This window comes from Clupea harengus, chromosome 11, assembly GCF_900700415.2.
Source record: "Clupea harengus chromosome 11, Ch_v2.0.2, whole genome shotgun sequence".
Classification (NCBI taxonomy): Eukaryota; Metazoa; Chordata; class Actinopteri; order Clupeiformes; family Clupeidae; genus Clupea; species Clupea harengus.
In genome coordinates, this window is record NC_045162.1 from 17,411,538 (window position 1) to 17,426,301 (window position 14,764).

General features: G+C 41.1%; 2 protein-coding genes across 3 annotated transcripts in view; one reads left to right on the plus strand and one right to left on the minus strand.

Annotated features, from left to right (window-relative positions):
• ggctb (gamma-glutamylcyclotransferase b) lies at positions 1–8,325 on the minus strand. Its single transcript, XM_012838707.3, has 5 exons — positions 8,172–8,325; positions 2,418–2,539; positions 2,102–2,247; positions 1,701–1,833; positions 1–562 (listed from the first exon to the last, which is right to left on the minus strand). The coding sequence occupies exons 1-5, from the start codon at positions 8,242–8,244 to the stop codon at positions 398–400; spliced, it is 639 nt and encodes a 212-aa protein (XP_012694161.2). The 5' UTR covers positions 8,245–8,325; the 3' UTR covers positions 1–397.
• LOC105910052 (sodium- and chloride-dependent transporter XTRP3) overlaps positions 3,615–14,764 on the plus strand; it is a 24,633-nt gene continuing 13,483 nt past the window's right edge. Inside the window, exons 1-3 of one of the 2 annotated variants that reach the window (XM_031575803.2) lie at positions 3,615–4,527; positions 12,054–12,120; positions 12,855–13,060. In XM_031575803.2, coding sequence (XP_031431663.1) covers positions 12,937–13,060 — 124 coding nt within the window. In that variant the 5' untranslated portion in view covers positions 3,615–4,527; positions 12,054–12,120; positions 12,855–12,936. The remainder of the gene's footprint in view (positions 4,528–12,053; positions 12,121–12,854; positions 13,061–14,764) is intronic. The other variant, XM_012838730.3, reaches the window with a different exon arrangement.

A 14,764-nucleotide genomic window follows, 5' to 3' on the forward strand; every position in this document is an offset into this window, starting at 1 on the left:
AACATCCTATGATACTTTATTTTTACTTTACTACTACAGTATACAAAGGTTTGATTAGCATTTGCGTTCCTGACCAGGCTATTGTGACCAAGACAAAGGTTCTGTGGATGGAAGATCTGTTTTTACCCTTTTCAAAAGAAAGAAAATCCCTTTAAACCCAGTTTAAATGTACATGGAAGAAAAGTTCTGTGCAAGAACCCTCTGGTTTCTGTGCCTCAGAGAGGTCTTTGTTTTTTTTAAGGCACTTTAAAAATGTAAAGAATTACGTAAAAGTCTGCCAGCGTTCTCTCTGTGTTTCCCCTGAAAAAAAGACAAAGAGGCTTCTCAGTGCTGACTAAAGCGCTCAAGTTACTCTCCCTGGATACTGGTGGACAGGGATATGTGCTTCATCGCAGAGCTACGCATCCGACCGATGGTTCGCTCTCTCCTTTGATCTCTTCATGGCACGCTCGATCTCCGTCATCACGGAAAGAGGCCCCTCGTACTTGTTGGTCTCAATGGATCGGAGTTTCTCCTGGTAGTCCTTAGGCAAGCCATTTTGCTCAGCTCCCATGACGATCACCTTGGGGGCCGTAAGAAAAGGGCTGCAGCTTAATCACCTCTAATGGCCATAGATTCACATAGCTACCATTCAGTAAATATTCTATCTGTAGGCTTTAACATAATCCTGATTCTCAAGTTCAGCAGAATTCAATGATATTTATTTAATGTCTGTGTAGAAACATCATACTGGTCATTTTGATAAACCTGTTTGTATACCTTCACATAAATGTTGAATTATGACCACTAAATGCGACACACAGACAAACATGCAAAACGGAAAACAAAACAGAGTGAGAGTGGTGACCACATGCCTATAAATATGCATTTCATGCGAGCGTACAGTGCACATACCCAGACCAGCAGCACACAAGGGAGAGAACAATATGTGAGAGTCCGCCGCATGAGTCTCGCATGCACACGATAGAGCACACGATAGAGCACAAAGCTGGCTACACAAAGCCAGGCTTGTCACTCTTGCTGCCATGATTATTTGGCACTTTTAAATCCCAATGAAGAGGAACTGGAAAGGAAATTTCCAGAAAGGTCATATTTTTGACCCTTATCCGTTTTTTTATCTGGGCAATCAGACACATGGATCGGCGTGTATTTACCAGTGCAGGCAACAATTTAAAGAGTCAGCCACAAAGGCTTGTGACGTGCTGCTAAAATCCAAATATGATAGCGAAATGCAAATTCCAGAGGCTTCAGCAGGCTGTGGGTGCGATGTTTGGAGTGGGGCTTGGCTGAATGACTCACCCCATACCCCCCTCCCTTGCAGCCAATGTCCCAGTTGCCATTTGTGCCCTTTTGTCCATCCGCCACAATAGCAGACAGGGAACAGGGGCAAACACCAGAAACAAACAAAAAAAAAAAAGTACAGGAACATTGTCCAATTCCAGCAGTGTTAATACTGGTCCAGTCTATTGACAGTCAACTTAAGGGATTGACGTCACATTACTGAGGAAAGAGAATGTTGTTCTGTGTCTCAGAATTGAACCATCATCAACCATCAATGGTTAGCCTAGTCCTCCAAGCAGACCACATCTGACCGCCTTATCTGCACTCGGCAAGACATCCAGTGAAGAGAGGCCCTAGTGACGGCTGGAGCGAGTGAAGTGACAGTGAAACAGACGAAGTAACAGCGAAGCGACTACTACCTTCAGGTACTGCGGAGAGGGAGGAGCGTACACACAGCTGTTCATGATGTACGTCCGGCAGTCAAGCTCCTGTCCGCGGGTCCACACAGACACCTCCGCTGGGCTGTAGGCTCCAAGCTTCACACCCTCCTGCCTGACCAGAAACCACAGGGTTACATCACACTGCATAGACATCAAAGCCCACCTTACATCACAAAGCCCCTACGGGCGCTCCAGAGCTGGCTAGGCACCAAACGCACCTAACCTGCGCCACGAAACTCATTCATCAGGGTACAGCATGCTAATTATAATCGATCTCAGAGTTTATTTGGGACAGTTGACATTTCGCCTTCAAAATCACTCTGAAGTTAACCCCCGCTGGTGTACAGGTTTGTAACCAGGAGCATGCGGAGGAGCCCTACCTGTCTAAGGACTCTAGGTCGGAAATGTTCATCCTCCATACCACCCCCCACACCTCATCCTCCAGACTATGCTCTATCGTGGCCACGCCTCCATGCCAGCGGTCACTGGCCAAACCCTTGTGGTTACCGAAGGCCAATTTATAGTCCTGGAAGAAGAAGAAGAAAAGCAGATCATAATGAAAAAGACAACGGCACTGCATTTATACAGTCATGTCACAGGCACTCCGGGCAGGGAAAGGAGTCCTGGGGAAAACTTTGAGGAAGCAGAAGGGATGGGGGAGGGGTAATTTCTCTCGTGAAAAATCCCAGCGCTCACCTTCAGCCTGGCGATGCAGTGGACCGTGGCAGAGGGGTTCCTCAACTGTAGCCTCTCCTTAAGCAGATTGCTCCCATAACTAAAGTACAAGAAGGTGCTGTTATCCATCCCACCGGAGGCCTCTAGAGGGAGAGGGAGAAGGATGATGAAGAGGAGGAAGAGGGACAGGGTGAGAGGGTAACAGAGGTGAAGGAGAGGGAGAAGGAGGGAGAGAGAGAGGCGTCAGCAGCCACACAATCAGCAGGGCTTGTGGGTATCGCACACCCAGCAGGCGAGGACATGGAGCACCAATAGCAAGACAAAGATGAAACATTGTTTCGTTCCCTTGCTTTTATACCGCCGTGTCCCTGACGCACCATTCTCATGCTAATCCACAATGACTGACCCCTGACTGCACAATGTGCTGGGCAGCCAACAGTGGCTTTTGCACCATGTCTGCCTGTCTGTACAAGGGCTGAATGAGGCAGGTCATTTGTACTCAGTCACTTTGGGCCTCTAGTGGAGACAAGTGGGCAACTGCAGGCTGTTCATGTACAACAGGCCTGGGTTGTGATGTCTCTACGTCTGTGTCTGGGACTATTTCTGTCTCTCTGAGGAATGCACAAATAGTCTGGCTGTACAAACACACCCTTTCAAGTATTCCAAATATAGTCCGGCCAAGACAAATATAGATCAGTGCTGTCAGTTTATTCGCATGATTGCACAAACTACAACAGCTCATGAGGTAATCTCACTTCAGGGTGCTGTGAAGAGGTATCACACCAGCTTTAAAGGCACAAACTCCTATTACAGTCGACAACTATCTAAATTCTAAATTTAGAACTTCTAAATTCCCATAAAGCCTATAAAGTATAAATACTGACCTCTAATCTTGTGGCATCTTTTTGCGAAGCTTTCGTGATCTAGTTGTTTGTATTTGTATTCAGTTCAGACAGTTTAATGAAGCTAATGCTAATCTGACACTTTGTTTATGAGTGCCCCCTCGTTATTTTGGGTCAGAGGAAAACCAAGTGTAAGGGCAGTAAATTGCAGCCACTGAACAGGAACACGCAAAAATAGCACTGTTCACAGTCCCACGTGAACCATCCCATGAACACAAGAGTCCAAAAATAAACATGAGAATAGTGGCCTACATTCTTGTCTCAAATAAAACAAATAAAGGCAGGCATGACACAACATGGCGCTTCACCATTCTCGTAATAAAACATGAGTAAGTATAGCAAATAGCCTTCATGTTCATAATCATCAACAAGGATGTCACATAAACATATCTAGAATGTAATAAATATGTACACCGTCACCCTGGAATTACCTAAGCATTCGGAAAACAATCGGATACAATCAATTCAGAGTCAATGTAGGCCAAGCTATCTTAGCAATCGAATTCTGAACACAGACAAACAGAACATTAGTAAAGCATGTTCCCTAAATGTTCCAACATGCAAGTTGTTAGACATAGCGTATCTTCTCGGCAATCGTTTTCCTTCACTTTAGGAACTAGTAATGTTATTGAATTAAAATGTGCTATTCCAATTCATTTCGTACAGAAATGTCATGTATATGCTTAGACCGGGCAACACCAGCGACAGCGATCCCCAGTCTTTTGTTCAGTTGCTTGTCATAATACCGAGTTATGTAACGAAGGTTATCAGAAACCACCGCTATTTCTCTCCCACCAAATGAGAGACCGCGCCCCCTACCACCACAACAACGGAGTCGAGCGTGTGTGTAGGCTACTGTACAGAGCATCTCAATGATGAAGCAAAGGAGCGAAGGAACCAATAGCTTCATGGCTATAACGCATGTGCTTCTGCAGTCGGGGAGAGTGGAAAAACCCCAAAAAGATTCCGCGGTCTGTTATCAGCGTAGAAAGCATAAACTGGGGCATAAATCTCAGAGAGGCAGACTTGGTGGGACACCTTGCCTGTTGTGTCAGTAATTAACTTAGTAAACATTTTAAGGAAACAAAAGCACTTGTTTAATGTTTTACTTGAAGTTTTACTTGCCAGTTTATCACATTTTTAACATCTCACTCTGAATACACGAAACTGCCGATGTTCCAGAGTTTACAAGGCTATTTAATTTCTGGATTCCATGCTTCACCTTGGAGGTAAGCTGATTTTACAAAAAGTTTTCTTGAACAAGCTAGACTATGGGTTATACTATGTTATATTATGATGCTAAAGTGCGCCACCATTATTTTGAACGCACCTGTGTGGTTCTGAATTTCACCTACTAGTCCAATAATAGCAGCCTTTAGTCATTTGGCACTCTGGTGCTCATCGGAGGAATTTCATAAGGTGGGTATGATGCGACACTTGGGGGCGCCATCACGTGCGTAGCCATGCCCTGTTAGTGATATTGTGTCGTTGAACTGTCATTCGGTTAGAGTAAATCCATAGATCTAGCTTAATATTTTGTGGGTTACTCAAGCCGTAGTCGATAATAATGTAAAATGTACCACCAGACTGGGTAAGCGCACGTTTAATTATACACACGCAGTAACTGAACATAAATTCAGCTGTGGGTTTATTGTGTATGGGGAGCTATTTGTAAATTGTTGCACGTTGCACTTTTTCAAACATTTAGAGAGAAATTCATGGAAATTATTTTCCAAGAGTAATGTTCTTGAGTGATGTAAAATTATGAAAGAATATATTGTAGTCTGTAAATATTTGTGTTAAATGTAAATGTAAAGGCATGCTAAATATAAATGTTATATGGTAAATACAAATGTTAAATGATCAATCTAAACATAGGACTTGATTTAACGGAATATTACAGCACATACGGTAATTGGCCACGACCCCACTGTGTAACAGTGTAAAAACGGCAGTTACACACTTGGGGCGTGGCCAATTACCAAATTTGATGTAATATTCAGTTAAATCAAGTCCTACATTTAGATTTATCATTTAAAATTTACATTTACCATATAACATTTATAGCTAGAATTTGCATTTAGATTGAACATTTACCATTTACATTTAACAAGATATTATTTCATAATTTTGCATCAATGCAGAACATTACCCTTGAAAAAGTTATTGTATGAACTTCTCTCTAAGTATTTGAAAAAGTAACAGTTGAAAAGTGTAGTGCATTTTTTGGCTATGCTAAATATGCAGAAACTGAGCAGGATTACAGAGCATGCAATGGCACCCCATAATTGTCATAGCGGGTTTAACGTTGTCAGAAATGCGGCATTTAAATAGAGTTATTCGGTGGGGGCAGATATAATTCAGGGTGCGTATCCCAGAGCCTTATAATGCTATGCCATGCGTTAGTTATACTTTTAGCTCCAACCTTAACATTTCAAAGTGTTTTCAAGAATGCTCTTTGCTAAGGTATCCTACCTTCTGTAAGAGATACTTTCATAAGGATGGCCTAGACTAGGGCTGCAGTGGTATAGAAATGTCCTTACCACCTTTCCTCCTTACCTTGAGGCTTGCAGTAATACCACAACCAAACCCTTCTGTGTTTAATGACTTCCACCAAGGAGGTTATGTTTTCATTACAGTTTGTTTGTTTGTATGCAGGTTTACGCAGCACAATTTTCATCAAACTTCAGGCAGCAATACGGAGTTCTGTTCCAAAACTAGCAAGCTAACTACCTAAAAGGCATGCAAAAACCTTTCAAACATCACCAACAGCCCAGTTGACACTGATAAGCTTGCAAACACACTAACTGGTGTATTTTGGCAGTGTAGCTGGCAATGTCATGCTGTGAAAGCTTTTCTTCCATTTTTGCAGGGTGTTCCAGCCCAGAACACAGAACTAGGGCATATCCTGGATGGCTAATGGGAAAGACACAGGTGTTTATCTGTCCTTTACATGACCATATGCTATCTAAATTAATTTGAGGATGGTACCAAAACTAGTATAAATCCATACCTCAAAAAGTGTCAAATTGTTGCATAGTGTTACTTTAATGGAAAAGTGTAGCATGAGCCAAGTTAGAATCCATTACAAGAATACATTGCACAAATGTAGTTTCACTTGGCCTTGGTAGAGGTCTACACTCTCAGAGTGCTCTTCTAGTTCATTAATTTGACATTACTTGTTTAAGGAGTTAAAAATACACCTTATTAAAAACAATATTTCTGCACGGTGTGGCTAGCTTGTCTGTTAATGTTGCTATGGTGTTTAGTCGTGAGGATTGGTTGCAATCACAAACAAAACGTATACTTATAGTTGCATTGTTTCATGTCATATTTCTTTCTTTTTTTGACTTGAGTCTCTTAATAGTTTCTTGTTCAAGTTATCTCTAATAATGATCACCTGTGCTCCAATCTGACTTATCTCACGCACAGTCAAACCTACGGCAATGCCAAAAAGTGATGCCAGAAACAGGATTCAGCCTGTTAAAGGAAAACTTCAGGATTTTTCAACCTGGGCCCTATTTGTAGATCTTTTGGGGTATCAACTTTTACAAAGGATAATTAACGATTGAAATCCAGCACGTCAAAGTAACCACTTGTTTACTTCAATAACTGTAAAGAAACGGTAGACAATGACTGTTTGTACAGCACATCCCTTTTAAGGTATAAGTAGGAATGTTTATCTTAGGGGACCTCTTAATAAACGGGTTGAAAAAGTGTAAGGTAAACGACTTTAGTAAGACCTACCTTTCAAGACTGTAGCTGAGAGACATTGTAACTGGTAAACCCACCCCAGGTTGTTGGATTAGAAGATACTCCAGGAATGGGTTGCCTAATAACAGTGTCCCCCCAGTGATGTTACTGAAATGTTTGTATTCGCAAAGTATGAAAAAGTAATGGCTAATTAATTTATACAAATGATTTTTCTTTTAATTTAATGAAGCACAAAATGTAATGCAACACATACCTTGGTATGACATCGCAGTCAGTGCATAAGTCTAGACACTGACACAACATTTTTAGGCTCTAAAACATTTATTTAATCTGAATACTGTGTTAAGGAAGACTATAGCTATACTGGAGCAGCCACAATGGATAGGTTTATAGCAGCTCTGTGAGGCTTCTGGTGGGGTGGTCCACAGTGGCTGCCATACCGTTGCTTCCCTCACCCAATCAAAAATGTTTGGCATTTCGGGGTCCGGCATTAAAGCTTTACTCCAGACACTGGCCTGATGGGTGAGCCGCTTAATGTGTTGCTCTAGCGCAGCCTTCTTGGGTGGAATGTTCCCCAGAGCTCTGGATTTCTGAGTGAAGAGCTGGTGGTACAAATGAAGGTATAACTTACAATGACGTCGCGTTAAGAAAGTTTTGGGAAACCCTGCCTTGTATATTAGCCTACATCTTGATGTGCTTATTCTCTCATCTACAAATAATTGGTAGTCTGCCACGGGAGGAAGACTGAAATTCACTCCCGCTGGTAGGTATGAAGACCTAATCAATGGTTACGGAGTTGTCTCTGCCCTCGTGATAGAAGACTTATCTATCTTAGATAGTTTAAGAGCTAAGTGATGTGTTAAGTGAAGTCCTATTTCCAAAACTCTTAAAATTGTGCTATGCCGTTGTGATGATGGTTTGATTCGTTGTCAGACGATTTTAAGTTTAAAAGCTCTATCCTCACCAACTATAGACCTGCTACAGTAAAGATTTAAGATTTCAAATTATTCCATAAATAACACCAGACGTTTTTACTTGCGGGCAGGCCTGAGGTAGTCTACAACTGCAACTGAGTAGTTTCCATATGTCTCTGTAGGAGAAGTGCTAAAATGTTAAAAAAGTGCTAAATGCTAAAAAGTGCCGCATGACAGTCACTCACCTAAAATGGGCACAAACAGAAGTCCCACTGCCAGCAGCATGGCAAAGCTGATGCGAGATTTACCGGCGAACATCGTTTCTGTCTCAGGAGTGCTTTTCACCTGAATGTGGTGGAGGACGACAGCGAAAGGGAATCTATATGGCCTGGGAGGCGGATTCCGTTTATCCATCTGGATGTCTTCGGCGCCCCGTGGGGTAAAATTATCCACCAATGGAAATCTCCGGGTGGGTGGTGTCCTAGAGACTGTCACCAAGGAATCCAACCCCCTTTTTAAAGTCAAGATCTGACATTTTAATTCGTCTGAAGGCTTGTGTCAGATATATTGATTCAATCTCATTTAAATGAAGTATCTTTAAATAAATGTCCTTTTACAAAAATGAAATGTAAGTGTGTATTACAAGTTTTAATGTTGTTTTGGGTAAAGTGGCATTCCTCAAGATTAACTCTCTTACTCTCTTTGCAGTGGAATTACAAATTGTGTAGGCCAACAACTGCAGTGTAATTCATGTACAATATTATCATTAGATCACTAGAACTTTGAAGTGTAAATGCACGTTATAGTAATGCATTTAATGTGGTATGGTGTTCATGGGTGTCTTTGTTTTTAATGGGATCAGCAGTCTGTGTCTTTACTGGTCCAACTGCTTTAGTTTACTGCACCACTATCTGTCCATTCCTTCTCTCTCCCAATGGGCGGCATTGATTGAATACAAATGTTGTTGGAAGGATTTTCCAAACATATTAATTCAGACACAGTGGAAATACTTTTTTGTAAGCTTACACACTAAATGAATCTCAAGAGGATGGCTCAGGATACAGGAGTGTTCTGTGTCAAAAAGCAAACTTTACAAGTTCTCTGAAAAACAATGCAGCCTTCAGTCAAGAGTTGGTGGGTGTCTTTGTTCTATATTCTATGTAACTCACCAAGTCATGTTTAGATTCATAAGGAGGGAAAAAGCATGTAGTTTGAGATATCTTCATGTTTAACTGGACACCTACTATTGGCGATCAGTCATTAAATACCCACTGTTTGTTGTCAGATATTTTTTTATTTGTACCCTTTTTAAAAGAATAACCTAGATTCCGGTTATCTTTTTCTATTGTTAGTTTTACTCAAACACATTCATTCTACAATTACTTGTAAATACCCGTACCTAACATAACCTTAAATATATATTTATCTGAGCAAATTACAATGCTGCCTATATGTTTGATGATTGCTGGATTTCTTTAATGGTGAGATTTCCTCTTCAGCCAGTTGGTGGCAGTGCTAAGTTGTGTTTGTAGCTGCTAACTGCTGGTGTCAAGAGAGTGAGAAAGTGATAAAGCATGATTACCAAATGCACCTTAATTGCAGTCGCACAGTTTAAGGTATTGTAAATATAACACATGATAACCAGTTCATTTATCAGTCCTAACTGGTTAAACATTATTTCACTGATGTTATATTTGCATCAAGAATCTCATTCTGAATTCGAATTTTAACTGTTGCTGAGTTTTGAGTCCAGTACATTTACATTTACTGCAAGTAAATAGAGGCTGGCAGCCTATAAAATCTCTCAACCTCTTTCACAAAGAGTGCTCTTGCAGTGCTTGAAGTGCTTCTGTTCATTCACAAAAAAAAGCCCAACCACAGCCACACATCTCTATTTCAACTGCCTGAGAAGGGTGCTGTCATGGTTGCTCGGGGCTACATCGGTCACAGGCTGTTTTTCACTCAGGCAGCACCGGCACAGGTCTCTGTTCCCACGCTGGTCAAGCCAAGATTACAGACTCTCCTCTCAACCTTCTGACAGAGGGGCTGGATTTGCAGGTGGAGGGATACGTAAACAGGTGCACTTCCGCTGACTGTTAAAGGCTTTGCCAGCCTCATTCCAGCTATTTGTCTCCCTCCCCTCTGCTGGCTTGAAAGTTATGAATCAATTAAGAAAACAAAGGAAAAAGAGAAAGCTGATTGAAAGGACATTTGGTCAGTGCTCTCCTGAAGAGTCATTGTCTGGTCACGTCCAAACACATTAAGTAAAAACAGCTTTAAGAGGCACAGTTACATAAGTTTGTCTGTAACCTCTGTTAGGCGAAACAATCGCTAATGGCGTGTTCCTGTGAGGGGGTGTGGAAGGGTGCTGGGGGTCTCGCTCCGGTGGAGTACAGTGCAGGCATGGGGTCTCTGTTTTTCTCAGCGGCAGGATGTCAAAAGCTGTTAGAGTGGTTTACTGTAAGAGAGCGAGAGTGTAACCGTACGTACGGTCCTCGCCGGCCTCGGCTCTGAATCCGGGCCTCCTGGCTGGAGGTTGTTTTTTCAGCGCCGGCCGACTGACTGGTTCAAACTACTCTCGTCTTTGTCCGTCTTCGGGATTGGCCATGACTGTGTGGGGCATCCAAAAGTAAAGCGCAAGATGTTGACCTCCTGTGGAGAATTCCACATCTGTCTGAGACGAGAGTAAACATGCCCCTGAACCCAAAATATGCACTTAGCATCACCTCTTGCTCTGCAGGTGGAACTTGCACCCCGGTGATCACAGTCACCACAGACGAGTCTGTAACGGCCTGCCTGGGACGATTATGAAACACTCCTTCCTTCAGGACAAGTACAAGTTGTGTATGCAGGGATGGATGCTTAGGTTTCCATTTGGGTGTCCTAGCAGTTGGATGCAAGCAAACCCAGATGTTGTTCACCGACACAGCTGTGCTCCTCACTGTGATGGCCTCCCACACAATCTGTCTCTGTCAACATACATACACACACACAAAAATACTTGTCCTGCTAATTCATGCATGACTTGATCCAGTTTTGCATTGATAAGTTCAAAACAAATCATCTATTTTATGTTATAGAGCATTACAACTCATGTTGTCTTGAATTATTTATTTTATATATTTTATATTTGAATACAACAATACAACTCATGTTTTCAGATTCTGTGGCTGGCATTCTCTATAAAGTGGATCGGATGCCGGCCTTGCTCATGACCGTGCTATAGTCCTCTTCAAAATGTGTAGCTATCTAGCAAGTAGAGCACAGCAGGCGACTGCCCATGTGCCTTTGCACAATAAGTCCCAACAAGAAGAAGAGTTGAGAAGTGGGCAAACACACTATGAAAACTCAAAGTGTTGATTATGCTGTTGTATATCACATCTAATACTATTGATGATTTTTTTTTTTTTTTTTTTGTACAATTATAGTTTAAAATGGATACATTGGTGTTGAAACATAATGGTTAATTTCCAGTTAAAAGCAAAGACATGTATCACAATACATTGCCCTTGTCTTTCTGCTGTAAAGCTTAGAAAACACAATTAAACTTAAAGGGCACTTGGAGAGGGCAGACCTCCTCCAAGGCCAATATGCCATATCTCACACTGAATAAATTCCAGTATCCGCCCCTTTGATGCGGACCTGTTCCAAAATGTAATGGAGTTTTTGTCGGCCTATGCTCTACGATCTGTTAGTTGTTGCGTAATCCTGCTGACAAACAAACTGACAACAAACAAACAAGCAAGTTAGTTTTTATCAAAGTAACTGAATGGGAAATAACTTTGGATCCAAAAGGATTAGTCAATCTAATATGACGTTTTATGTAATCACTCCCATATTGTGTCAAACACTGTGCATGATTCAGTAAAATGAGTCTATTTATCATAAAAGCTCATAACTTTGAATGAGCCATGGTGACAGACAGTAGGCCTCAGTCATTACATAATCATTGTTGTATGTTTTGGTATCCTGCAAAGTGAGGCATATGTCACACCACCCATTTAGACCTTTATTTGTTCTACATAGACTTTGTCCCTGCAAGGTGCAAGGAGGCAGATGTGTTTGAAACTGTTGCTTCCATCTGTAATCATTTGGTCTAATAAATGTCTAATGAATCTTTTTTTTAGATCGAATGCTGGACTACTGAGGAGGGGCAAAGGTCTTGATCCAATGTCTCTGAGGCTACGTTTTCAGGTATGTAGCAGCCTCAGGGGCCTTGTCCTGAAGCCAGTTGTCATGACATCTCTAGTATTATGAGTAAACATGTCAAAAAGCAACTTGCAGTAATTGAAAAGAAGAAACAGAAGATCAATTTTAGCATGTAAACATGTGACAGGGCTTTGGGAGTGTACTCGTGTTAATGGCAATATGCGTTTCCCTTTGTTATCTTCGGCTACTCGACTTCATACTTGTTGCCTTATGGAAAAGGAATGGGCCAGATTAAAGATGTTCATTTTACAGGCTTACATTGCAGCATATCAGCGGCATAACCTGTTTACATTTAAACATTGACATGTCAGACCTAATTAGGCCTACATAGTAAACTTTTACTTATGCAGAATAAATCACATTAAAACAAGTGGCTTGCTTTATTGTTTAGGTAGTTAGACCTCCATTTGAACTCTTGTTAGACCATTTTTATTGCCAGTATTGTCATAAAAGGGAGGTTGGAAAACACACTATCTTCACATGAGATAGGTAACCAAACAGCAGTTAAAAAAACACCACTTAAATATTCGCCTGAATTGCGCAAGTGGGACCAATTAAACGCCATGACCCTCCCCTTACTGTGAGAGGATGTCGATAGAATTGCTCCAACTCAAGCTTTATAGCTGTATGCAAAAACGGAGGTTGGGCTAATCGGTGCTGAACCCTTTCGTTAAAACAACCTTGAAGTCCATATATTTGGATTTGTTCATTTTCCACAGGGCGGTCCATTCAAATAACTCCCAGTCCGCGGCTACAACAGTTGTACCTGACCGGCATATCGACGCAGTGCCGAAATACGAGATGGAGAAGGACGAGAGACCGTCGTGGGATAACCCTATGCAATTTGTCCTGGCCTGTGTGTCGTACGCAGTGGGACTCGGAAACGTGTGGCGCTTTCCCTACCTCTGTCAGATGCACGGTGGAGGTATGACATCTCTTCACCACTGTATTGCCCTATGTTCCTTTGAACTACTTTGGTAAAGTTGGAAAGATATTCACAGATTCGAATTGTAGAGCCCTGCAACAGGTTGAGCCCATGTACCCATTTGAATGATAAGAATTATCCTCACCTTTATGGAGATGGTGGAGAGCACAGTTTGTAAAGTTTATATACAGTTTATAGACTTAAACTATAAAATGAAGACGTAGCCTAACCCATACACTTAAAGGGCAATAGCATTATTGATAACAGCTTGGAATGTTGGTTTTAAAGAACAGGCTAACTAACAGCATTGACAATTAGTCTTTCTCCACTTCTAATTCATTACGCTACTAATCTGTTTTACGTTAAAGAGTCTCTGAAAGTGTACATTTTCATGAACCCCGAGGCGAGGAGACACAACGTTAGAATATTCTGTCCTTGAGATATCGAGAATTCACAGCAAATTGAAGCGATCAGTGAACGTCCTGCTCAGATTAGAATGCAGATTAATATGTTTTACAGTACAATATTAAATGTTAAAATATATATATATATTGTATGTATACATATTCCATAAGGAGTGAATGAATGAATGACAAAACATAGAGGGAAATTGAATTGATTCACTTGTGAAAGCCATCCTTGTTCAAGTCTGTTCTGCTTGTAGTTATTGCCTCTTACTGCAGTTTATACCAACACGTAATAAAGTAATCATTAGATTGTTGTTGCAATCAAAGTAAGTGAGAGCTTTAATCGGAATGATAGGCTGCTGTTTATTAACAGTAATTGTAATCAAAGTGAAATTAAGTGTACACACTGCAGATCTGATAAAGTGCAGTAATCTGCTCACCTTACATGACACTGGTCGCTGTAATTTTATGCTGTTAAAGTTTGTGTTGTAAAATTGAAGGTAACACGAGGCCGGATCAGGTACAAAGCCTTAACTATTATTCAGAGAGCCCTTGGCCGTCCTCAAATACCCATAGGTTCAGGAGTCGAGTAACGAAAATCCTACTTAGGTAGCCATTAATTTAAATGGTATTCTTAAATTAAGTGATGTATTACTCGTAATATTTCCATAAATATATGCTTAAAATAAGTATGACGCATAAAATTCAGACAATAAATGCATTGAAAGACAGGTGAGCGACTTGCATGTTGTTGTGTTGGTTTCAGACAGATAATAACAAATAGGCACCAGGCAGAAATAGACACTTATGTTGGCAGTGGGTTCTTATCAGTCGCCAGGACTATATGCACTACATTTTTTTATTTTTACACCTATGTCTACTGTTGATTATGGATTATAGCGCTAATTTGTTGACTGTGTGAAGTATAGCTCAACATCATGAGCTTTAATAGTCTAGAAATGCTCTACTGTGATTATATTTAGCATTAAATGGGTAAAGTTGTACAGGCTGAAGAATGATCAAATTAAACCATCTCAGACCACCAGTAAAAGTAACTGAGATCTGAAAAGCGTAGTCCTTGCTGTCCTTATGACCCATAATATGTTGCTATGTTTTTAAGCAGCCAGTGTGTAACTGACCATGTGAACGACTTGTTTTTCTCTTTCTGACTAATCTGTGATTAAATGGTCAGTGAAAAGTGATTTGTGGGCGAAATCTTCAAATATTCCACCCTGCCAGATTACACTCAGAGTAATCTGCTGTTTTCCACCCAAAGCTTTGATTGGAAATGCGCTGT

What these genes read in the sequence shown, in the direction of transcription:
- ggctb (XM_012838707.3), bottom strand. Translation starts at nt 8,244, where the DNA reads ATGTTCGCCGGTAAATCTCGCATCAGCTTTGCCATGCTGCTGGCAGTG. An exon ending in TCTGTTTGTGCCCATTTTAG is followed by an intron (nt 2,540 to 8,171) that starts GTGAGTGACTGT and finishes CTCTCCCTCTAG; the next exon opens with AGGCCTCCGGTGGGATGGAT. An exon ending in ACTGCATCGCCAGGCTGAAG is followed by an intron (nt 2,248 to 2,417) that starts GTGAGCGCTGGG and finishes TTCTTCTTCCAG; the next exon opens with GACTATAAATTGGCCTTCGG.